Raw genomic sequence first — 26090 nt, 5'->3', positions numbered from 1 at the left:
TTTTTCTATTACATAAAATATAGATAAATTTAAAATCAATTCCCTACTCTGTTTTTTCAAATTCAGTCTTCTAATTGTCTTCAAGGTTTTTCCCCGTGTCTTCTTGAACTGCACCTTCCTACTGTGTGCACATAACCATTTTCTATTTCTGTCTGTAATTACACTGAGCTCTTTGGTGTATATTATTTTCTGCTCTGTTTCTGTAGTAGGGCCCACTCTTGGTTTAGAGTCTAGTTGCTACAAATAACACAAATAAATAACTTTTGTTTCCTATTCTTACCTCTTCATGCCTTCCTGTTTACCACATATTTTCTGTCAGCAATGCTAATCATGATGCCCTCTTTGTCCTTTCATTGCAACTCTCCCTATATCAAAGCCACTGTACTTTTCTCTCTTAAATTACCCCAGATGGGTATGTATTATATGGAATGTCTAAGTTTAAAATTCATATTTACAAAATGACCCCTCAGCAGTCTTTTAAAGAGGGCAGAAGGCAGGGCAGGGCATTACCTTAGAGACTTGACTCATTCAGAGAGGAATAGGGGGTGTTGGTTATAGCTGTGTTGGTCTAAGGACTTAGATGAGGTTCTTTGGGTAAATGTGCCATCTTTTAGTTGGAACAAATTGTTATTTACAAACTTTTGGGCACAGACCCTTCTTCAGGCATATGGAGAGCCTGCTGGTGTTTGTGCGCTCTCCTGGTGGAATAGAAGTTTAAGCCAATATACAAAATGGAGGTTGGTGAAACTGCAAATGCATGGTATTGAGGATAGAGGGGGTGGGAGTTCAGACAGGTGGGAGTTAATAGGTGTGAGATGGGGGAAGTGGGGACAGCGTTGACCTGGTGATGGAATGTAGCTGGTAAAACGTAGAGGGGTTACTTGGGGTTCTCAAATGTCAGGCAAGTTATAATGTGTCATTTATCCAATATCTATATTAAGCCCATGATTTCTTGTATCCAGTAGATTTATGAAGTCAAGTTTGTAGGCTCATCTACAAAAGGTGTTTTGTAAATTCCCATTGAGGATTAGAACTGAGAGGAATAAGTTTTGTAGGCAACATCTGACAAAGTAGGCTGTCACGTATGAAAGTTTATGCTTCTCTGAAGAGTTGGTCTCTGAGAGTACCTGTACATGACAGTGGAGGCTGTTCTGTCATGCTGTAATTACAGTGAGTCAGAGCAGACTTGATTAATCAAGTCTGCTGGAACATGGTAATTACCGTGGTCTAGCCAGCTTCTACATCTTGTGCATCAGCATCCCCGCATTGCAGAATGGCAGTGGGGGCACTTGAGCTAAAGCTCATTGAATGAGCTTCAATTCAAATGCCCCTGCTGCCATTTTGAAACATGGGGAGGCTGATGCATAAGATGCTGTGATTCTTTAATTAGAGCAGCTCTTGGAGACTGCCGTGCTTTAATTAGAGTGGACATCCCCACTTCTGGAGCACGTGTAAAAGCGCCCTGAGATGCTGCCCTGCCCTGACTTTTGCCTAATTTCAGACTAAAGGGATTTCTCTCTTGCTCTCCTTAAAGAGTGCAGGTCTCTAGCCTTCTGACATTAACGCTGAAACAGTTCCTGAAGTTCTGATTCTGCCAGGTGCTTAATGCCAAACACTAAAAGTTAAGCAAATGCCTGCTTAACATCTTAACTTTTGGATCCTTAGGGTTTTTTTCTGACCAATGTATTTATAAAATACTTCTTGTTGACTTTTTAACTTCAGGTTTTGTTTTGTTTTTCCTTCGCCTTCCTAATTTCATCCCTGCATGTTTTTACCATTTCTTTATATGCTTCCTTAGTGATCTGTTCATCCTTGGACTGCTTATATGTTTTCCTTTTCCTTTTCAAGCATCCAAGGAGCTCCTTGTGCAGGCACATTGGTATCCTGCCACTTTTATTTTTTTTGTGCTTCCATCATGTTGCATGAACACCATCTGTACTCCAAACCCCTTAATCTCTCTACCTAGACTAGCTTTGTAGTCTTCTCTGTTATGTTCACTATCAGTCCTGGCAATATCCTGGGCACCTATGTGGATCAGTAGGAAAGGGCATTAGTCTGAGGGACAGATGAACTCTAGCAGTCTCTCTAACATTTTGAATATGGGTGCCAAGCAGACAGTATACTTCCTGGGACCCCACATCTGGATGACACATGCATGGTTATGTATCCTTCAGGGAGGAACCTCCAACCACTACTATTTTTGTCCTCCTTCGTTAGTGTAGTTGTCTTGGAGCCCCATCCTCCAGGCTTTGTGCTTACTGCCTTGTGGTCCTAGCCTTCTGTTGTCTTGTTTTGATTTGTTTCCAGCTTTTCCACTGTAGAGTGCCTGAAAAGGGTTACTGACTTCAGTCTGCGCTTTGTGGATTCTGGGAACCCTCCTTCTAGTGGTACATGCTACCATTTCTCTGTTCCTTGGTCTCTCCTGAAGAGGGAACAAAAAAAAAGGTAAGGGGGAGAAGGCAACACGAGCGCCATGCATGCACACACAGTTTCTTTCTGTCTCTCTTCTCTGTTGAACTGCCAGGCAAACTCTGTTCATTGGTCGGTTCTCTGGCTACCCGTCCCTGCCTTGTCTGTTTTTTGTAGCCTGCCTGGCTCCCCCATCGGTTAGACAAGACCCACCTGAAGCAAAACACTTCATTAAGAGGTATAAACACAAATGCAGGTGGGTAACAGAGTCCAAACCAGATATACCATAAATTCAAGTGTTTAAACCACCAGCTCACATTAAAGCCTCCTCAAGGTATCTCTCAGCACTGAGCTTCTCTTTTCCTCCCCTCTTTGCAACTCCCAGGATTCTCCTGTTTGCTGCCTCTTTGCTGCTGAGGGACATTGTTGTCCAGTTTGCCACTTCCTGTGTTATCTTTTGCCTTTAAGCTGTGTTCTATGCTCTCTTTATTTTCTTCAAATCCCACTTCTCACTTTCTGAATTCTTCTCTCTCTATTGTACTCTTTTAACCTAACTTGTAAGCTCCTGATTTAGATCCTTTGGGAAAGGATCTATTTAGTTAGTTATCTTTGCAGCTCTGTGGTCTGATTTTATAATATGCAACATGAAGATTTAATATCGATAAAAACACTGTAAAGGCTGGTTTAGCATCATCTTAATGTAAGATCTGTAAAGATATAAGGAACAAAGTTCAATTTGGGACAACAGTCAAACAGAATGTCTTCAGTACCAGAGGAAAATAGAATTTGTTTTCTTATCTCACGAGGAATTCCATGCTTGAAAAACAACCTTTATCTGGTGTTTTCTAAAGGCTATAAAAATTCTGCATGAACTATTTACCCTGAGGCTCCAATGCCTCATGTAATCCGTGTAAAATAAATTACTATGACATACCACTAAGGAACTTAAGGGTGCCTGTGCACGTGCAGCAAGGCTGCTCCAACATGCTGTAATTACAGTGCGTTGGAGCAGACTTGATTAATCGAGTCTGCTGGAATGCGGTAATTATCACGCTCCGCAAACTTCAGCTTCATGTGTATTGGAGTCCCTGTGCTGAAAAATGGCATCAGGGACACTTTAGTTAAAGCTTGTTCAATGAGCTTTAGTTAAAGCATTTTTATTTTAGCACAGGTACATGTGATGCTCCAGTCGCTTTAGTTAGAGCAGCTCTTGAAGCAGCCCTCTTCCCCCCCCTTCTTCCCACACTCCCAAAGCACATCTATAAATGCCCGTACTGTTTTTAAAACATTGACATGGAAAAATAATGATTAAAATCTAAATATGTGTTATAAATGCAATCTCTGAAATTTCTGCAGAGCAGGTAATTACTGCTATTTGAATCCAAGATGACAGTTTTTCCCTATTTAATGTAATTTGAGTGCAAGGCAGCAGTGGGAACATGCGGCTGCTGCAGCTCCAATTCCAACCCTGACCCCAAGTTGTAGCTTGAGTTGAGACTGCAGATGCTGCTCTCTAGGCCTGTGCAAATAGGGAAGTATTCGATTTGGATTCAGCCGATTCGGAGGACAGTGATTCAATTTGGAGATTCGGATCACTGTCCCAGATTGATTTGGCTGAATCGGCTTCAGAAGATTCAGCGCTTATTCAGAGATTTGCCCAAAGACTATCATGGGAATTCACTGAAATACCTATAACTTTGCCATTTTTGGTAGATTTGGATGAAAGCAGCGGAGAGGGTAACCCCTTCTGAGGGCATGCAGCCTGCCAAGTTTCAAGGAGGTAGATGCAGGACTTTCTGGGAAACTGCACCTCAAGGTGCTGACAAGCAAAACTCATGATGTGTGACTTTGTGTGTATGTCAAGACACAGTGGGATGAAAACAGCAGGGATAGTAGCCTGTAACAGGAGGCCTTCCAAGTGCTCAGGCAGAAACAGCTCTCACAAAAGGGACAGAAAGGCTGAAGACAGAGGCTTATGTGCTATTTCTATGTCCCTCCTCCAGAACACTGTGTTTGGAAGGGGACTTGGAGAAAGATCACAGTCTCTGGCCAGCTACAGATGTCAGTCTTGTCCTCGCTTTCTCCCTCTCTTCTCAGTTTCTGTTTCCCTGAAAGACTGGCTTCCAAATCTCTGCATCTTTTTCTGAATCTTTTCCGAATTGATTCGGAGGCTCCAAATCGATTTGGAGGGGGGGTTGTCTTCTGATTTGATTTGGATTGGGTGATTCGGCCTCCAAATTGGGCCAAATCTTCTCTGAATCGACTGGCAACTGAAGCTTCGCACACTTCTACTGCTCGCATCCTCGTACCTGCTTCTCTGCACCTGTTGCCATTGCTGTTTACGTTCCAGCTTCTCTCTGGCAGGGCTCTGGCCCCACTCCAGCTTGAGACATGGAGCACATGGTCGCTCCAGCCCACCTGGTAGCAGCTGTGAAATAATTTTCCCTCTGAAATAATTTCAGGTAATTATTCAGGAGAGTTGAGAAACTCATTTTGGAAAGTGCCTGATTCTGTCCCTGACTCTGTATCTCTCTCTTTTACTGCCCAAAAAATTAATGATAATTGACTCTGTTTTTGATTTTGTTTTAAATGAAGTATCTTGGTGTGCGCATCTTAAAAACAAAGCAGGATTTAAAACACCTGTATTTGTATTTGAGACTAGAAAAACTTCTTTTAGAGCTTTGTGGCTTATTCAGTAAACCGTGTAACTTGCAAGTACATGACTGAGAAGTTTGTAATGTTTGTATGTGCATGCACCTGTGTGGGTCTGTGTGTGTGTATGTATGTATTTGTACAGTCACTTCTGACACCAGGATTATTGACTGCTGTTGAGCATGAATATAGCAAATCTAGTAGTGGAAAGCTTGCTTAGGTAGAGAGAAACTGCCACTAATATAAAGCTTTGTGGTCTAAGACTTCCTAGGAATCTTCTACCCTTGCTCTGTTCATCTTGTGTGCATGCCCCGTCTGCATGAATGGTTTTCAAAGGTCCCGGGAGGTTGGGACCCTGGGATCAGGATGAGGGTTCTTGATTCTGGAGTCCCTATGTGTTGGAACCTTTAAAAACCACATGTGCAGCTAACTCTTGAAGTATTTTGCTGTTTGCTTTTTCTTGTTGGGAGATGACTATAATTATGACAGCCAGCCAGTAGGAGAAGCTTTTCTATGTCACTGGTTATGACTTTCTCAGCAGAGAGTTGTACCAGAAACCTCATGTTGCTTAATGTGGGAGAAGGGAAAAAGATCCTGAAAAAGCTCAGAAAAGAGAAGCAGGGCATGGAGGTGCCTGTGTGTGTGGATCCTGGCTCCTGTGCTGGGGTGAGGAGGGAAAAAGGAAAAGAGCATGAAGGAGTTCTGCCCCTGGTGGCTTCGAGGGGGAACAGTGGTGGTGGGAGCAGCGGGATCTCAGCATCGGTAAGCAGGGGAGCTCCAGCAGATGCTGCTGGCGCTGTCTCAGCAGTGGGGGAGCGGGATGGGTTGGCAAGCACCAACCAAGGGTCAGTGCCACTGGCAGCAGTCAGTGGGGGTCATGGACTGCCCGCAGATGGTGTTGGCGATGACTGCTCGCAGGTGCTGCTGACTGTGCGGGCAGCGCCTTTTTCTAGGGGGTGCACCGCCACATTCAGGGGGTGCATGTGCACCTCTATGCATCGCCCCTGGAAAAGGGGCAAAGAGCCTCATTTCTGTCCTTGCTAACAGATAACATCATGATTCAGTACGAAGGTAGACCACTATCTACCCAAGAGTATTATTAACTTCAGGGAGTATTTGAGCATGGTTAAGTAACAGGAAATTGATTGGTATTATTTGACTGATCACCTGACTGGCATTCCCACTTCTAAATTCGAAAGTCACACCCTGAAAGTAGCACTCTGCCATACCCAGATTATCCTATTCTACATTGGACGTGGAAGAAGCATTAGCAAACAGTTAGCTCATCTTTTAATTGGGGAAAATTCACATATTACAGCAGGAGGAAGGAGAAAAATGAAAAGTTTGTGGGTAAATTGAAGTCTGAATTTAGATTTCTAGTTCTTAGATTTTAAGGACAAATAGGGAAATAGTTGTGCATTAAGAAAATGTGATTATTAATTGTCTATAGAAAGGAGAATTATAATTTAGATCAGGGGTGTTTTAAAGATGGATTCAACTTGCAAAGCCCCATCATCTGGCTCCTGGTGTTTTCAGGTGGTCTGAAGTTGACTCGCATGCCGCACAACTTATGCATTGGGCTGGCACTGCTCGCAGAATCTGGGACCGATGCTACACGTGGCACCTGCTCTAGCTGATCCAGAATGCATGGCACCCACCCACTGCATATGGATTTCATTATGGAATTGTTGCTCCCAGTTATCAAAAGCAGAGGAGCTATGCTTTCTTCCTTTGTGCTATTTCTTATGTCTGGTGATTAAACGAAGCCTGAGATATGTCCTAAAAATTTCCACAACAGATATGGGAGAATTATAGATTGTTATTTTCCTATTACAGAATAAGAATTGTGTCCCAAAGGGGGTAAAAAACAGAGAGCTTCCTGGGATAAATGTAGCAGATTCCCGCTTACTGTAATTTCTGGTGTACAATATTAACCTACTACCCCTTCCCCCAAAAAGGATAAAATTATGCCTTCAGCATACACATATATGTACACGTACCCCTTACCCCTTTTTCGTGGTGGCCCCTAAAGGGCAATACCCTGGCTCTGATGATGAGGAAAGGATGTGGGGGACTAGTACTGTTTTCCTTCATGACCCCCACCTCCTGTTTGTACAAGAAAAGATGTTGGTGGGCCTCTATGGCTTCTGTTGCAATTAACAGTGGGTACTTAGTGCTTAGGAAGACTGACATGACATTTCCATCGATAATAAGCAGAAAGTCTTTATTAACTAAATGATCTATATAGGAAAATGACAGGTATGCTATTGCAATCTACAAGCAAAACAAGCTATAATCAAGTCCAGTATATTTCTAGCCATAATAGTGGTTTTCTCATCAGCACAGGCAAGGAAGTGGTTCTGATCTTTGCAGCCTCTCACCAGGTGTGGATCTGTCACCCAGGGTGGTCAGCTGGGTGCAGATTATGATGGGTCAGTGTGGTATTTCCCTTCTGAGATGAGCGCCCCTTGCTGCCAGCTCCATTCTTCAAAGCATATTTTTCTTGATGGCAAAGCTGACCATGTGGAGGTCATTGTTTTTTGGTTGTGGAGTAAACATTAGCCTTTTGGATCCATCTCTGGTTGTTGTGGGTGAAACTGACATGCACAAAATCACTCTGGAGGTTTGTCAGTTGCCTAACTATAGTGTGGCTTGATTGCTCCAGCCCAACACCCTAAACCGGAGGTATGCTACTTGTTTTAATTGCAGTAGGACTTGATTACTTGATGTGAGCACCTTAGACCTTGAATGGTAAGGCACTGTATAGGTTGTTGTGATAACAGGATGGAACCCAAAATATTTTCTGGTACAGACACCTAGATTGGTGAGGGATTTGATGACAAGGAAGAGGCAATCACAGTGCAAGGGGAATGTATTCATAATCAATTTAGAGTAGCTGGACATGGGATGTACTTGATACCAAAGTCAGAGATGAGATTAACTGTATTATGGTTCAGGTGGTCCCAGCCAGGAGTTTGTATTCTTGTGCAAAAGGGCACTGATATTATAATTTAGTCATTGGAATATTGCACATAAGCTCAGATGGGAGTCCAGCAGCTTTCCTCACCACTGTCCACAGCAACAATATGGCAAATGCCATAGATACCATAGCCACCAAATGAGGCAGGTAGGTGCTGTAACGCAAGTCCCTTCCTGCTTTTTCCTACCTGGACCTACAGACCTTTGCCAGTTTGCATGCTTGTACTGGTCTCCTATTTCAGTTACGTGGTATTTTTCCTTTTGTAACTTCAGTGTGAGAGGGATTAAAGTGTAGACACACTTTACTTTAAGAGTTCCTTTTTGGTGGAAAAATAGTCTTATATACCAGGGCAGTGTTCCCTTTAAGGAGTAGCAGTGTGTGAGCACACCGCTTCAGTGTAACGTAGGACACTTACTGGAGGTAAGCTTCTCACCCGGGGCAGGCAGTGGGGGCTGGGGCCTGGCGCGGGCTCTGCCCGATCAGGGACACTGCTCCGCTTCCCCGCTTTGCCTCAGGGAGTGAGGAGGCACGTGGCGTCAGGGCTGGAGAGCAGAGCACTTCCCTGGAGCCTGCGAAGCAGTTCCCCAGAGCCAACAGAACCTCATTCAGGATAGGCTCCTCTCCAAGGTGAGGCAAGGCTGGGGGCTGGCGTAGGCTCTGCTGGCTCTGGAGAATTGCTCTGTGGACTTCGCCGGCTCCAGGGAACTGCTCCACTCCCCAGCCCTAATGCTACGTGCCTCCTCGCTCCCCGAGGCCAAGTGGGGGAGCGGAGCAGTTCCCTGGAGCTGGCGGAGCCCGCACCAGGCTCCCACCTCACCTCGGGGAGGAGCTTACCTTCTGTAAGTGTTCCACGCTACAGCCCAGCTCCTGTCCCAGTGGGTGCGCGGCCTAAAAAAGTTTGTGTGTGGCCAGACTTTTATTTGTGCGCAGCTGCACATGCACCTTAGAGGGAACCTTGTACCAGGGCTGTCCAACTGGTGGCCTGCAAGGGGCTGGCATGTGGTCCACAGGCTTCAGTGGCCATCTGTTCTACTGCTGTGTGGCAGGGATCTGCACAGCACCAGCACTGCTTGGGGTGGGGCTTGTGCGCTGCTGGGGGTGGGTGGGGACAAGGTTTATGCACTGCTAGTGTTATTCCTGGGTGGAGGAGGAAGCTGTGTCTCTTGTGCTGTGGCCCAGGGTCAGCCCAGTAATACCCTGTAAAATCTATTATTTTTAACCTTTAATAAAACCACAAAGAGTACAGGTCACCACTTTGTCTGGTTTTAAAATGATGAAGGTGAAACTTAGGCCTTCAGAATTAAGAGAGGGATTTTGCTTGGCACATTTGTGGTTGTTCTGGCCTATTCTGATACTTCATTTTGGGACTGAGAAATCAAGGTATATTCTTGCTCTTGCAAAAGATTGCCATAGTCCTTCCCTCATTTAAATATGCTAGAGTTGAAGACAAGGTACTGCTTAAGAGAGAAAATTTGATCTGAAATTTCTTTTTAGGGAGTGTGCACAAACTTATTCCTAGATACGTTTCAGACTTCATGCAAGTAAAGTTTGTGTTGGATGGGTTTTATTTTTGATTACTTAACTGTTCTTATCCATGTTGTAGGTAAGAACAACTTTAAAACAAACTAGCCATGAAGGATACTAGGAAAAGTCTGAGGGTACGTACCAAAAAAGGGCAAGTTTTTTTTGGTAAGAGCCAGCTCTATACAGAACGAGCTTGGTGTCCAGACTTTTGTTCAGTTAATACTAATAGATTTAATGCCCTTAGAACTTGGGCATTGAGGCATATCTCGCAACAAAAATACTGCAACTCAATTTGTTCTGTTTCATTTCCCTGGTATGTTCGGCATGTAGGGAATAAAGGGAGGAGAAAGGACCAACTACCCAGGATGCCATGTTAAGAGGAGGGGGTATATTTGGTTGTCGTCAGCACTATATTTCCATATGAGTGCTTAAAATGTTTGGCTTGTGAGGATGGCTGCTCTAAAAATAGCTTTGGAGAAGACTTGCAGTCGGGTCCAATTTCTGGTTCTAGCTGAGTTAGCTTTACAAAACTTTTTTGTCACTGTTGCAAGGCTAGAGTGAGGATAAATCAATCCTGAGTCCAGCTTGGACATTGATTTTGGACTCTGATACACTTATTTTGTCCATGGATAAAAGATACTAATGTCATGGCTGAAGATACAGGTATAATTAATTCCATTCTTTGAGAGAAGCTAAGAAAGCACAGTTGTGTTTTGGCTATGTTTGTTTTTACGCTCTAAAACAGTTTGTTTACTGGGTCATGTTTGTGCTTTGGATACAGTTTTTTGTCTTGATTTTACTCACAAGCTACTTTTATTCTTGCTGTTTAAATGAGTCCTGGGTAGAGAAAATTTTCAGCGTTTTTCATGGCAGAATAAATGAGGCGTTAGCTTTGCTTTTGTTTCCTGACACAGCAGTTAAATGGGAGGTATTTTTATTTTTTATGTAAATGTTTGACTTTAAACATGTCTTTTAGAAGAAAAAAATATCAAATTACAGAATATTAAAACCAGAAGTGAATCAACAAGCAGTGTCCTTTATTCTTAGAAATCAGACATGTATATAGTATTTAAAAATGACTATTGAAAGGGTTTGATGCATTTCAAGATATTTTGTATATTTGCAAAAAGGCATATGATGGGTTAAGCAAAGGCTTACCAGATATGGAAACTGACCTACTTTTTACATAGCTGGCATAATCTACAGAGGAAAGATTTGGAGTATGAATTAATTCTTTGGAAAGGGTTCAAACCCAAAGTCAATATTTCTTAATAGTTTACTAGTTTTTAACTTTGACTATGTCTGTTCATGTGCATGTAATGTACACCTGTTTCACCTCTTGTAAACTATGGATGAATAATATATCAGTAAAGACTGGCTTTAAAAAAATACTTATATACAGGAGGTAATTTATTTAAATTATTAGTAAAACTTTTCTGAGGAGAGAGTGTTTAGGAATCTGAGCTTAAAAATATATGATGTTTGTACTGTGATTGGATTCTGGGAGACTTAACAGCAGCAATTCTATTTGTACATAGTTTTGTTACTTTGCGGTATGTTGTCTTTTCTCCAGAGGCAATTAAATGATGTGAGGTAGAAAAAAGAACTATAAAATAGAAATGAGAGTATAAAATAGATTTTTACTCAATGTGGAATCTTACTTTGATATGATCTTTTTATAGAGTGCTCTAAAACCCTATTTAAGCCTCTCTTACTAAACATAGCGTGATTGTATAAATCCAGTAGTTGAATCCTGAACAAAATGCAGGTGTAATATTGTATAGTGGTTTAGTGTATAATATGGCAGGGCTGTCATATGGCAGGAAGCTGAGGTCTGCATACGGCATGGGCCTCAGGCCTGGGGACTGTAAGCTGCACAGGCTGCATGCCATGTGGTCAGATGGGTGGGCAGCCTGGCTACTCCCCTCACAGCCTTGCATATCACGCGGGCAGACCACTCCACCCTCCTTGCAGCACAGTCATCTCGGCTCCTCGCCCTTCTCCCCACTCCCCTCTCTTTCCCCCCCTGCCAGCTGCATGTGCCACCCACTGCACTGCTCCTGCTATGCATGAGTAACATGAACAGCCCAGCCCCTTCCGTGGTGCACATGCATCACGGGATTGTAACCCTCTCCTGCTATGCTCCCATGCCCACAGGATTAGAGAGGCAAGAAGTATAAGCCAGAGGAAGGAGGAGGAACCCAAACAACCTGGCTGCTGCAGCAGGAGTGGAGTGGAGTGGAGTGGAGTGGAGTGGAGTGGAGTGGAGTGGAGTGGAGTGGAGTGGAGTGGAGTGGAGTGGAGGCTGGGCAGAAGCCTATGGGCCACATGATAACCCTTCAGGACCATATGCAGCCATTACAGGAACAGCCCTGTAATGTGCCATAACTTTCATTCCCTTTATGTAAATTTATATTAAATTTAATCTTGTAATTTCCAAACTTTTAAATTCCAAAAAGGTATTGTTTTTACCAGCCCCCTTTTTTTAAATCTCTGTTCAATAATGTTTTGCATATATTGTCATACAGTATTTTTACCTTTACTTACAATTTTCCTATCTTTTGTTACTTTCTTAGTCATCTTGTTGCAGTTTTACACCCACATAATTAGTCAACTGTATTGTGTTCAGGCATCAGGATACGAAGTACTGTCTCTAAAGCTTATTGGAAGAGAGCTGTTGTGCTAAAATATTGAAGGAATCGTTCTAGTCCTTGGTTCTTGATCTATGCTGTGACGACTAATATTAAATAGAAAACATTTTCCCTGTAATATTGCATCAGAACAGTTAAGCCGCGCCAGTTGCATTTCTTGACATGTCTGTACTCTTCATATTAAGCAATGAATGCAGCAAAGTTAGCCAGTTGTGATCCTGATGATAAGCAGTCTGACAGCCCTCCTGTACACAAGGCAAGTTAGGCTGCCTTGATTCATATGCTGTTGCTGGGTTTGGGCCTGGTCTTGTTATTTCAAAAAACGTATACTCTTCTGGTGATCATTTAGCATTGATGTCTATTTATCTTTTGTCATTGTGGGTGCTATTAAATAAGGAAGCATATATTGATTTAATTTGATTTTTGTGTATAACAGAATGTGAAGTAAACATTATTACGTTGTCTCATATATACGTTGTCTCATATATATTAGTGATGTTTAAATCCTCTTATGCATTTGAAAATGTATAAAGGATTTTTGACTTTCAGTTCAGTGAAGATTTGGCCTGAACTGTTTGCTTTGACTCAGTTTCCTGGGACTGTCTCAAACACCGAGCCATTAATTAAAGAAAATTTGTTGAAATAACTTTTCAAAGGTGCTACACTGTTTGACTTAAATATTCTTTTCTGGAAAATGTTTCTCTTCCTAGTTGAAAATCTGCTGCTCATCTCTAAATAATTATGTTGACGCTAGCGAATTGCCCATCAAGAATGACGGGGCGGGGGGGAAGCAGGCAGGGACAGAGCCCTGTCACCCCCACATCTGGGCCCACTCACCTTTCCTTCTTGCTGCTTGGGGTCCGGGCCTGCTCTGCCCCTCCTGTGCCACAGTGGAGAGGGGAAGGGAGGAGTGGGCCTCGGCCCAGTGCGGGGAAGGACCAGGCCTGAGGGTGGGGAGAAGCTGGGCCGCCGCAGAGGTGGGGAGCAGCAAGCCTGGGCTGATCTGACAGCAGTGGGGGAATGAGAAGAGTGGGCTTGGGGCCAACACGGGGGTTGGGGGAGGAGGCTCACTCTTCCCCTCCTGCAGCTGCCGTGTTGGGCTGGGCTGAGCCCGCTGTCCCCCCACTGCTGTGGTGGGCTGGCTTTTCCCCTGGTTCAGGCTCATTCCCCACCCCCCCGGTCAGGCCAGCTTGGGGATGGGAGGGGCAGAGCCAGTGCAGGGGAGAGGGGTGTGGAAAGAGTGGGCCCGGGCTTGAGGGCTGTGGGGGGAAGGAGGCCTGCTCCTTCCCTCCCCAAGCTGCTGCTGCAACCGTGTCAGGCTGGGCCTGCTGTCCCCCCCCCGGTGCGGTGAACTGTCTTTTCTCCCACCCAGGCCCACCTGCTTCCTCTCCTTGTGTTGGGTCCAGGCCTGCTCCTCCACCCTGCATTACCTGCAGGGAATCCAGGCCTCTGCAGCTGGGGTGGGGAGCAGCAGGCCTGGGCTGACCTGGCGGTGGCAGGGAACTGGAGGAGCAAGCCTGGGACTGATGCGGGGGTGGGGGAGAAGTGAATGTGGGCCTGGCAGTGGGAGGAGGCTTGCTCCTCCCCTCCTATTGCAGCTGCCATGTTGGGCTGGGCCGCGCCAGGCCCACTGTCCCCCATTTCCCCCCTGCCACTGCTGCAGCGGGCTGGCTTTTCCCCCAGTTCATTCTCGCTTCCCCCCCCGCCCCCTGGTTTGGCCCACCTGGGGACAGAAGAAGTGGGCTTGAGGCCAATGCAGGGGAGGGCGTGGGGGAGGAGTGGGCCCAGGGGGGAGGAGGCCTGCTCTTTCCATCCCCCAGCAGCTGCTGTGGACTGGCTTTTCCTCTGCTCGGGCCTACTCCCCCTCCACCACTTTGGGGGTGGGTCCACGACCCCTTCCTCCCCGCATTACCTGCAATGGTTGGGGGAAGCAAGGCCAGCTCTGCCTCGTCTCCTTGTCCCCACCATCACAGCAGCGGGCTGCCTTCTGTCAGAACGCTTCTTCACGCTCTGATTGGCTGTTTGTCTCCAATCAGCGCGAATAAAGCATTACAGACAGACAGACAGACTTAGGCTTTTATAATATTAGAATATCCCCCTTGTGCTCTCAAGCTCCCTCCTGTAGGTATAATAAAACTAGGGTTTTTGTAGGTACAGTAAAACTAGGGGGGTGGAGGCCAGAACGGGACACCAACTTGGCTGTTGTTTCCTTTGTGAGCAAGTTGTGGGGAGGTGGTAGACACTGGCAATGGTTCCAAATTGCTATAAAAAATAACTGGCTGAGGACATAGTAGGCAGGTCAGCAAGGGAACCAGCAGTGGTTTACACAGTATTTATCACCCCATCAACAAAACAAAAGGATCTCCATTAGTTCAAGCTCTTAAACAACTTTTTCCAAGGAAGGAGGGACATTACCAGCTATCTGTTTATTAGCTCCAAAGAGTCCAAAGACACTGTTCTTTGTCCCATCTCCCACAGCACAGAGGTAGCCAGCATGTGGTGTGCTAGTTAATGCTGACAGGTATCTGTGGAGGGGGGGGGAGGAGGAGGTGGGAAGGAATCCCTGCTTGAAGGGTGGGGGGAGCAGGAGGAAGCCAGGCCTTGTACATGCAGTCTCTGCCGGAGCTGCAGCCAGGGAGCAGATGGGAGGGGCCAGGCCTGCTGGGCTGGAGCAGAGAGCAGAGTCCTGCCCAGCAAAGCATCTGGGCTGTTGGGGGACTCTGATTTAACTTAAACCAGGAAGGGGGTCTGGGACAGACTTTGCAGAAACCTGTTTGACCCAAATCATTTAAGTCTGATAAACTTGGTTGAATGTAGTATCTCAAACAGGTTTCAACCATTATCAGACCAGTTTATGTGCACTGAACATGTGTTCTGTTACAGCTTTAAACCAGTTTCTCATCATTCCAATGTTTTTATGTGTAATGCCTGTCCCTAGCCCATGTGTTCCTTCTCTTGTGCCCATTTTACAAAGGCAGCCAGTGCTTGTGGTCTTAGGGCTTTTATTTAAATTTGCCTGAGCTAACTCAGGGAGAGGATAAATATAACAACTGAATTGTTTCATTGGGAACCAGTTCACAATTATTGTTGTAAAATTGTCACAATTAAGATTAACTGACTTTTTCTTTTCCTCCCTTCAAGCAAAAAAAGGATTTAATACCTCTTAGATCATTTGACCTGGTTGTTGCATTCTCTAGAGAAAACCTAGGAAACAATGCAACTAACTCAGGTGAAGTAGAAGGTGTTAAATGGTATTTATGCTGGTTTTCAGGTGAAGACAGCTTTTCAATCAAGTTTCATTCTTGCACTTGCAGACCAGTGGTTTTCAGCCTTTTAAAGATTCCAGGCACCCCTCCATATCTTTCCTGAAGTTAATGGCACCTATTTTTTTACTTTTTTTTAAAAAAGTGTATAAAATTAACTTGATTAGAAACACATGTTTAAAAACAAACTAGGAAAAACATGCATGAATATTAAACTGTGTTTATGATATTATAAACAGGAAGATACTTCAGATTGGCACAACTCTGGTTGAGAATAATTGCTTTGGAAAGATACTACTATCTTTTATATTATTCTGTTATCTTCAGCCCATGGGATCTGAATACCCCTTTAATCTTTAATGTATTCATCCCCAAAGTAATACTTTGAAGCAAGGTATTATGAGGCACACAGACCAAGCTTCAGAGTCCATCTTACTTAAATGGTGCAGGAGTGGGAGGGGAGAGAGTGGGGAGTTGAGGCTGGCTTCTAGCTGAGAGCTCTTGCTTGACTCTTACTTTTTATACACAGCTTTGTGCATGTCCTTTCACCACATCTGCAAGTGAACTTCAGGTCACAGAAACCTGCATTATGTATATACATATATAGCATCTACTTGTGTTAGTCTATAAGGTGCAAATCCTCCTTGCCATCTACTTGACTATGCCTATATTTGTCATAACTGTAGCCAGCCCCGGGGTCCTAAAGACAGCAAAATCTTGTCCCTAGGAATGCATTGGTTTATACTGCAGCCAGTTCCTGGCCCAGCCCTACACTGCGTCTCCTAGAGAGGCATGCAGTGTGGCAGTTTCCACTAGGAATAGGGGTGGCATGGATCTCATGGCTCCTTGATTGAGAATTACTGGTATAGACAAATCTTGTCCTTTTTATAATCATACCTTTTTTTTTTAAATAATTGACAGTACCGGAAGTAATTTACAAAGTTATTTGAGCACATTGTATCACTAAAACATTGTTTTGTAGGATACTTTTATAGCATACTTTATTTACAGTCTGTAAGTATGCACACTTAATTGTTCTAATATAATAAAATCTTTTGTCTGTCTGTCCATAACGCTTTATGAGCACTGTGATTGTTTGTCTTGGCAGCCAGTCACAGTGCTGACTGAAACAACCAATCAGAGTGCTCTGCATACACGCACACATGTGCATACACACGCATGCATGCTCACATGGTGGACTGCTGCCATGACAGTGGGGACTGAGGGACTGGAGCAGGGGGGTGAGTTCATCAGTGCTGGCCTTGCCCCCCGCCCCCCACTCGCACCTCCTGGCCCTGCTCTTTGTAGGTAGAGGGGGGATGGCAGAGACAGACTGGCACAATGGAGTGCCACCATGACAGAGGGGACAGAGTAGAGGGAGGCAAGGCCAGCGGTGTTGGCCTCCCCCACCCCCCCCAGCCCTGCTCCTTGGGGGGTGGTGATGGCATGTGGTGCTGGCCTGGCCCCCCCGCCACGCCGCTGGCTTCACCCCGCCCTTTCTGGCCTTGCCGCTGCATCCAAGGGGTGACCTTGCCCTCTCACCCTTGGCCCTGCTTCTTGGAGGCGGCGGTGGCTCTGGCCAGCTTTGTACCTGCTGCCATGGTGGTGCTCCGCCCTGGCAGAGGGGCACACAGGATGGCAGGGACGGACTGGCATGACGGAGCACTGCCTTGACAGGGGACGGAGGGGGGGTCGAGGCTAGCACCTGGCAGAGGGAGAGGTGGTGGAGAGGGAGGAGGGGGAAATGTTGCATATGGCCGGACACGGACCGACAGCAGGGCAGGGCACTGAGTGTCAGTGGCCAGGTGCAAACTCCCCTCCTCCCTGTTCCTGGGAGCTGGCAGTGGCGTCGGGTGGAGCAGCAAAGGTTGTGGGGGGGCCCATGGGGCTGGACATGGAGGGGACCATGCAGTGATGCACAAAGCCTGACAATAGGGGCAGGTGAAGGGTGTGGGGGATGCATGGTGTTGGAGGTGGAGCAGTGGCACCCTGAGATGCTGGGAGGCAGCGCTCTGTTCTCCCCCTCCCATCATTTATGTTGGGCAATTTGCTAATATGTAAATATTTATCTTCTAATAGTAATACAGTATATGAACTGTTCTTTCTTTTCTTTTTCTATTTTTTTTAAAACAGAAACAAAACATGGGGGGAGTAAGAATGGAAAGAAAGAAGGCCTGTCCGGAAGCTCATTTTTCACCTGGTTTATGGTAATTGCTTTGCTTGGAGTATGGACATCAGTAGCAGTTGTTTGGTTCGAACTTATAGACTATGAAGAAGTTCTAGGTAAGAAATTTAATAATAATTTAGTACATTAAAAATACGTCATTTCTGTCATCATTCATAGAACATAAGCCTTTTCAGTTTCAGAAAGTAGAATTAATTCTTTTGTCATATTTTTATAGGTAAAATGTCACTGCTCTGGAAAATTAGTTACTGCTCCCTTGCAAGTGCAGTAGCTTATTTTTAGCTGTTGTAGATGCTGAATGGTATCTGTGCATGGAAGGATGCATTTTAATATTTTGATGTATATTAGTCTTAAAATTCTTGTAGAGGAAAATTCTGACATTCAAACTTTACATATTTATTAAGAGTTGAGAAGTCCAGAAGAATGGAGACCTCAAGTGTAAATCTCAGTGCTTTGTGTCCACTGTGCTGTAGTTTGCTTGACATTAAAAACAGATTGTAACAAAGCATTTTTATTAGCAATCTTTGATATGTAAAAGATCTGAATTAAAATCTGATCAGGCTCTGTTGATGCAAATAATGGTTTTTATATTTTTACTATGCATGCAGCCAAAGCAAAGGACTTCCGTTATAACTTATCAGAGGTACTTCAAGGTAGGATACTGGGAAAACAAAATTCTTGTACTCTGTTTGGGATTAAAATAATATGCTAATTTAATTCTTCTTTACTTTTTTTAAGTGATGATAAAATAGTTACCATTCTTCTGCAGGTGGCATGAAAGACTCAGCCATTGCTTATTCCTAACTTATCTTTGTGTTCTTTCAGACGATGCAATTCTTCTTGTTGGCTGAATAGTAAAATTATGTGCTCTGTTTAACTGTAGCCTCAAAGTTAACAACAATTCCATAGATTGTATTGCTTTAGCACAATGGTAATGGCTTATTACACATTTTGGACCTGTCCCTGGAATTCTGCTTCTACCAAACTTTCTAAACTGTAATTATGTCAACACACAAAAAAGCTTTTCCATAAGAGTCATATTCTGAAAGGAACAATTAAGTGGTTAATCTTTAAAAATCCATCCCACCACCAAAAAAATGGCAGTAATTGTTATATGGCTGTTGTGCCACTGAAGTTCCTGCCTCCACAATAAGTGATCATATGATATGGTTACAACTGTAGGAACCTCAAGGTTACGCAGTTCTTGTACCTGATTCTATAATGTTCAGAGGCAGGCTTGCTTTTGCCCGGATCTTGAGTTATATCAAAAACTAATTTAAAAGCCTGCTAGTTCATTTTGCGATTCCAGGGTACAGCAAATTATAGATGCTATAGTTCTTTGTTACATTAGCTGTTGTAAGAAACAGTATGTATTCTTGTGACGGTGGTGCAGGGTGCTGGTGGGACAGGATTCCTTTTAGGGCTAGTAGAGCAACTGTAACAGAAGTAAATGATAAACAAGATATCAAATGTTTTGGGTGCCTGTCCAGATTTTACTGTGTAAAAATAGCTTTGCTTTTGGCAATTCTTGCCGTGGTTAGTAATAGATGTTTAGATTCACCAATGCTTACATGAGGTTTAGTATATGTTTTTATGCCATTTCTGGGAAACACGTTTCTTCTGTTCCACGTATCCAGAGCATAGGTGTCATTTTTTGTGACAGAAAAGTATTTACAATGGTACACTATGAAAACTGAAAGCATTTGGTGATCATTTGTTTGCTTATTGTACAGCTAGTTTATCTGAGTACATTGAACTCAGATTAAAAAGTAGTTGCATATTGAAGTGTGTACAGGCAGTCCTCGAACTTATGACACAATTGGTTCCTGAAAACTGCATCTTAAGTCGAAATGTAACTTGGAACTGATTTTTCCCATAAGAAACAATGTTATAAATGGGGTTTGGTTCTTGAACCAAGGCCCAATACCTTATTTTCACAAAAAATAACCCATAAATTTGTACTCAGTCAATTATAGATGAGTAATATAGCTGCATTAATGTATTTATATTGTAATTAGAAATCACATTGATTTAGAAGGACTTCTTTGAGGTGACTTTGCTGGACTTTTTGAAGGGCACTTGGTTGGTCTTTTTGAAGGGCTTGTGGCTGGAGACTTCTCAGGAGTCTTAGTTGCAGGTTTTTCTGGAGTCTTGGCTGCTTTCTTAAAGAAAGCATCCAAGGAAGCTTGAACAGATGTTTTCCAGGGAGATGGGTGATGCAGTGAACATGTTCACTGCCATGGCATCGTATCAGATCAAGCATTGTAAAGTCAAAACTGCCATCAGAAAGTTGAAACAGGGTGTTAATTTATAGACAACCTAAATGCGAAATGTTGTAACTCGAAACATTGTAAATCGAGGACTGCCTGTACTTGCTTTCTGTGTTTTGGAAAGAATAAATAAATTGTTCACTGAAAGAAGTCTGCCTACATTTAAGTACACTTGATATTTAGACAACTTGTAACTGAACTAGGAATGTCTTTTAAGGTATTCTAAATGACCTAAAATTATGTTAAATAATGAAGATGGAGTAATTTAAAACTACATATATTGCATATTGAGTACATAAAAATGAAAGCATTTTTTAAAATTCTTTTCTTTCTACTACTCTTGTGTGTTTTTAGGCAAGCTTGGGATATATGATGCAGATGGAGATGGAGATTTTGATGTGGAAGATGCAAAAGTTTTGTTAGGCAAGTACAAAACACATTTTGAAAAATCCATGTAACAGTTTTTATGCTTCAGGTTCCTTAATTTGTCATATAGTATTAAATGATTAAATCAGAAGGTAAGGAAATGCCCTAAACATGGAATTCTTTGCGTGAAAACTGCAAGTACTGTTGCAAGGTAGGTGGAATTATTTAGTACTCGACGTAACATGCACTTATTAACTGTACCTAGAATGCATCTTTAAAAATTTCTTTGGGTAAGGTGGGTCATTTCATAAGGTGTTTACAATATTGGAGCATAGTTCAAAAAAACATGCCAGGTCAATTGTAAATGAGGTTGTGGTAGAAATAATTAAATTCTAATATAATAAAAGCCTTTGTCTCTGTCTGTCTGTCTGTTCATAACTCTTTGTGAGCACTCTAATTTGTTGTCTCGGCAGCCAATATAATGCTGACTGAAACAACCAGTCAGAATGGTCTGCACAGACCGACAGACACGGTGGAGTGCCGCCATGACAATGGGGACTGAGGGGCTAGAGTGGGGTGGGACAGGGCTGGCCTCATGCCCCTCCCTTCCCCCCACCCCCGTTCCTTGGAGGCAGAGGGGGTCAGCAGGGACAGATTGGCACCCCCACCAGCCCTCCTCCTTGAAGGCAGCGGTGGTGCAGGGTGCTGGTGGGACAGTGCTGGCATCAGCCCCTCCTCCCCCCCAGTCTGGCCTCACTGCTGCATCCAAGGGGTGGCCTCAATTCCCACCCCCCCAGCCCCATTTGTCCAAGGGTATGGTGGGGACAGGCTAGCATGATGGAATGCTGCAATGACAGAGGGGATGGAGCGAGTGGGCAAGGCCAGCACTGCATCGCCAGCGCCCTGAACTGCCACCACCTCCAAGGAGCAGGACTGGGGGGGCAGACCACCCTTGGATGTGTCAGCAGTGCAGAGTGCTGGTGGCTGGGATGGTGGGGCAAGCTTCCGCCCCCCTGCTCCTGCGAGGCAGCAGCAATGTGGGATGGTGGGTAATGGCGCTTTGTCCCTGCCTTCCCCTTGGCAGGGAGGGGAGGCAGCATGGAAGAGAGGAGGAAGAGGAGGGAGAAAGGAGAGCAAGACAGGGAATTGGGAGGGGAGTTCCGGTGGCAGCACCCCCCAGCCACCGCAGCCCAGCCCCAGCAACAGCAAAGAGTGGGAGGTGGTGGGGAGGGAGGGGCGGCAGGGAACAGGGGGATATGCTTGCAGAAGGACATGGACTGGCGGCAGTGCGGGTTACTGGGTGTTGGTGGCCACCACAGTGTGCAAGCTTCCGCCACCCGTTCCTGGGAGCTGCAGGGGGTGGAGGGGTGCATGGGACTGCACTGGGAGTGGCAGAGGGTGGGGGCCTCATGGGGCCAGATGTTAGGGGGTGGTGAGGTGTATGGGGCTGGAGATGGAGCAGTGACAGTTCTGTCCCCATCCACGTTCTCCACCTGTCATTTGTGACAGGCAATTCACTAATCTTTATATAAATGTTTTTCTACATGTTAAATATATTCTTTACATTTTATTTTCTGCTTCCCTCTGCCTTTTTTTGGCCCTTCAATGTTCTGCTTCATTTCCCTTTGTAATATAAGGGATGACTGAGGCATCCTTTGCAGACTACCAACTCTTATTACTTTTGTTCCTGAAGAGTAACATCCTTTTTCCTTGCTTGGAATCTTAAGGGAGACATTTCTTAAATGTAAATTTTAAGATACTTTTTATCTTTACTTTTAAGATACCCACAGATCTGGGTACAGCAGTTAACTACCAAGGTGAGAGTGCCATCTTGAGCACTTTTTGTTCAGCCTTTGGACAGATGCTTCTTAAATAGCTGAAATTTAAATTCATAGTGGGCTTTGCCTTTTTCATTCTTTGGATTTGTTCAGGTGAACCCACTTGGGATCCTAGGAATATATATTAACTTAAAAAAGCCCAAAACATTAAAGAGCTTGGGCAGCTCTCAGGGGTAAACTGTGTTAATCTCTCTTATAACTCCCTTCCTGCTAATATAGTGCTGGTCCTTATTGACTTCTCTCTTTTTTTATTTTGTAAAGAAAAGCCGAGTTGAGGGGAATGAGAAGCAGTGTTATTAATAAAAAGGTGACTTGCAGCTGAAATTGGAGGGAAGTGGTGCTGGCTTCTACCCTGGGGGTCTTTAAGAGGAGGCTTGATGCCTACCTAACTGGGATCATTTGAGCCCACTTTTTTCTCCTGCCCTGGCAGGGGGTCGGACTTGAAGATCTATAAGGTCCCTTCCGACCCTACTTCTATGATTCTATGGAGGGAAAATAATTTTAGGTGTTCTTAACTGGGGACTTTCCAGCTTTGCATTATCAATTGTTCAAAGTCATCAAATGGAGATGAAAAAAACACCAAATCATATCTGTGCAGTGTCCAGAGTTGCATCTTAATGGTGCAGTAATGCAAGACATTGCATGTTGATACTATATTTTACTGTGGTATCAGGTCAGTGTGCATGCTCTTTAAATGTCTGTTTAATGCTGTCTTCCCCCATTTCTGTTCATCTGAAGAGGTAGGCAGGTAGCTTTGTTTTTCAGTTTGCTTGTTTATAGTATATATGTGCTGCTATGTATGTGAAGAACTGAGATTACAGTTGCATTCGTGATGCTGAATGTCAGGTAGAGCAAGAAGTATTCTAATCTTGTCTCTAGTGGTCTGTCACATTAGAGCTGTAAATTGAGAGCTAACACTGAAATACATGTTTAAGACAAGAAGTGCAAAAGTTAACTCAGAATAAATTATCATGATCTTTTCTCCTGTAATTCTTCTTCAAACCTGTACCTTCTTGGTGCTGTATAGGAAGGAATAGATAGTTTTCATACTGTTGTATTTCATGTCAGTCTTTGTGACTGCAGAGCTGGTAGTCAAAAATATGTACTGCTCTTTGTTACATCTTTGATTATATGGAACTTGATATGATTGGGTATTCTGCCAGTACTCTGACCATGTTTCTATAATAAATTTGCCTTCCCATGTATTGAAATACATGTTTCCGCAAATGTGACATAAAAGGTCACACATTAAGGAGCTACCATACTTCAAAACTATTGTTTTAAGATTTGGCTTTTTCATACATTCTGTAAAACAGGGAAAAAATACCTAACTGGTTTTAAAAACATTTTTGGTGCAGACCACTGCAAGCATTTGATCAATAAAAATCTTTTCAGGTGATTAATCCATAATTTAATTTAGTTTCAGCTAAAAAAACAAAATAAAAAAAACACAACAGGAAAAACCAAGCAAGCTGCTGGTTCTAACTGTGTAGTGTAATTCAAAAGTGTCAGACTCACCCTGGGTCAGATCTGGACCATAGGGTGCTGCTCCTGGACTGTATCTGCAGGGCCAGAGGCTACAACAGTGACTGGTTTGGGAGCAGTGGCAGGGTCAAGCGGCTGGGCTGTCAGCACAGCTCTTGCTCTCCTCCCTGCCGTTGATAGCGTGTCTGGCAGGTCCCAGAGGTCCTGAATTTTGTGGTAGGCCCTCTAGCCATGACTGTAACTTCCTGTATCCCCAGTGAACCAGATAAAATGGCTCTGTGGGCTGGATGGAGCCCACAGGTTGTATTGTTTGACACCCTGGTATAATTTATATAACACTGTTAACTGTATAATATTATATGTATTCAGCATAGTCTGCAAAAATTAGAAGATGTGACTTTCTCCTGAGGAATTTGCAATTAAATAAATCATTAAAAAAAGGAAAATATGCTATAAAGGCTGCAATCCTCATCTCTTGGAACTTAACTTTCTAAATATTTGTGTGCTTAGAATGCATTTTGAATGACTTCTGTTAGAAAAAGATACTATTTTTATGCTGATGTTAAAAAATTGATGCTAAAGGACATTGATTTTAATGGGAGTACATTATTAAAAGACTTTTGGTGCTTATTTAATGCTTTGTCAGGAATGAGAACTTTACTGTTTAATCCTAATAAATTATCATTCACTTTTTTTTTCTTTTCTTTAGCTAGTTTTTAAAGCTAGAGAGATACTACTGTACTTTAAAATCTCCAACATTCAGATCTTCTATTTGTAGCACCATAAATAATATCTCCCTTTTGGATAGGGCAGGATCTATATCTAAAAAATAAATTAATGTTTTGTTCTAATTATAAAAATAATTATAAATACAAATTTCAATTTTAGAAATAGTGTGGATTTTCAGGATGTTAACATATAAAAATTAATGATTTAACATACCATATTTTCTGCAGTGTTTCAACAAACTGTGTTAAGTGGAGAACGGCTATCAATTTCAGTTTTTTGGACTGTTTTTTGGTCTTTTCTTTCTCCCATTGAAGTTAACAGAAATTTGAGCATTGACTTCAATGGGAACAAGATTAGGCATCCAGAGGCATCTCTAATAGGGTGTGTGCCCTGAGCAACTGTGGGCTCTGGCTTTGAGTTTTCATCTGTGTCCCAGGGGGTGGAGGCAAGGGGGGTCTGGGGTCTCAGAGCTGTGGACTTTTGCAGTATGGAGAGGGCAGAAGAGCTGGGGGTCTTTAGGGTCCCGGCAGCTACGGGGAAAATGTCCCTCAGCTAAGGCGTTTAGCCTCTTACCGGCCATCTCTCTCACTCTCTGCAGACACTGTTGAGTGCGTGTTGAGTTGAAGGTAGAAAACTTCTAATTTGCTAATGGGAGGGCAGTGGAGAGCACTGCCAGGCTATGCAGCCACAGCCGGTAGTGACAACCATTCTGGAGCTTCCCTACCTTTGTTCTGGCATCCCTCTTAATTAGTGTTGGGTCTTATGCCTCCTTCCCCTCCCCCCCATAGTTATGCTACCCTGGGCATCTGTGTAATAACCTCCATACTTTTCAAGCAACATTCTGCATGAACGGCTAACTCTTAATTTTTGTTTTGGGGGAAAGTTATTTCTTAAGCTGAAGTAATATATGGACATTTAAGTTGTCGGTCACTAAGCATATGCTTCTTTCATGGCAATGGTATCTAGAAGGCCTTTTTTTTGTTTTGTTTTCAGTGTTTGCTAACCATTGAAAGGCGCCTAGAATGTTTAGTAGAAGAAAAAATATTTCTAATGGCCTTACTGCTAGTTGGTGAATCATTGGGATTTCATGGTTATGAGCGGGAGCATCATTTGGGTCTCAACATCCAGTCTTAAAAATAGATTAAGATGCATTTCGGGAGTTTGTGTAGGTATTGGGAATAGTGTGTTTGGTCAGTTGAATGGGCTTGTGGGATTACCTGGGCCACCTTTTTCACTCCTCAGAGATAAGTAACCCTGCTGTGTTTAACTTAAACTACTTAACTGCCCTCTGGTGTAACTGGTTGCTCAATGAAGTGGTAGCAGCTTCTTGGGTGCAGACAGAATTTACATTTGTTTTATTATTGCTCCCCTGAAAGTGCTCTACAGCTATGCTGTGATGCATGTGCATGGGCGCAGAGCACTTTTAAAGTGGCTGATTGTGTGACAAATTTTAATCCTCATCAAATGAGGGATCAGATGAAAGCACTCCTTTTGGAGTACCTTGGGGAACTTGTGTTCTCTAGGATTAATTTGTAGCGTGATCTGGGTCTGTTTGCAAGGGTGTGGGGAGGGGAATGAGCTTCTGGCTGAGGTTTGTGTGACTTGAGCTGGAGGGAGGGTGTAGTGGGATTAGAGCCTCCCTGCCTCGCCCCCATCCCCGTCCTCCCCTCCAGCTCGGGCTGGGCAAACCCCATCCAGGAGCTCATTCCCTTTCCTTTCTCTCTTCCTGCAGACAGCC

The 26090-nt window shown here is 43.7% G+C and overlaps 1 protein-coding gene across 6 annotated transcripts in view; it reads left to right on the top strand.

Annotated features, from left to right (window-relative positions):
- The window catches only part of ASPH (aspartate beta-hydroxylase), a 202911-nt gene that overhangs the window by 21754 nt on the left and 155067 nt on the right, over nt 1-26090 (top strand). For 3 of the 6 annotated variants that reach the window (XM_090040049.1, XM_090040047.1, XM_090040046.1), the window contains exons 2-3: nt 17613-17762; nt 20289-20357. In XM_090040049.1, the coding sequence (XP_089896175.1) occupies nt 17613-17762; nt 20289-20357 (219 nt within the window). Of the gene's footprint in view, nt 1-10067; nt 10229-17612; nt 17763-18272; nt 18318-20288; nt 20358-26090 lie in introns of those variants that run through there. The other 3 variants (XM_090040052.1, XM_090040051.1, XM_090040050.1) reach the window with 3 other exon arrangements.

The sequence above is a fragment of the Crocodylus siamensis genome, chromosome 3 (assembly GCF_052110815.1).
Source record: "Crocodylus siamensis isolate JL-2025a chromosome 3, ASM5211081v1, whole genome shotgun sequence".
Classification (NCBI taxonomy): domain Eukaryota; kingdom Metazoa; phylum Chordata; order Crocodylia; family Crocodylidae; genus Crocodylus; species Crocodylus siamensis.
This window is presented reverse-complemented; position numbering and strand designations above follow the sequence as displayed.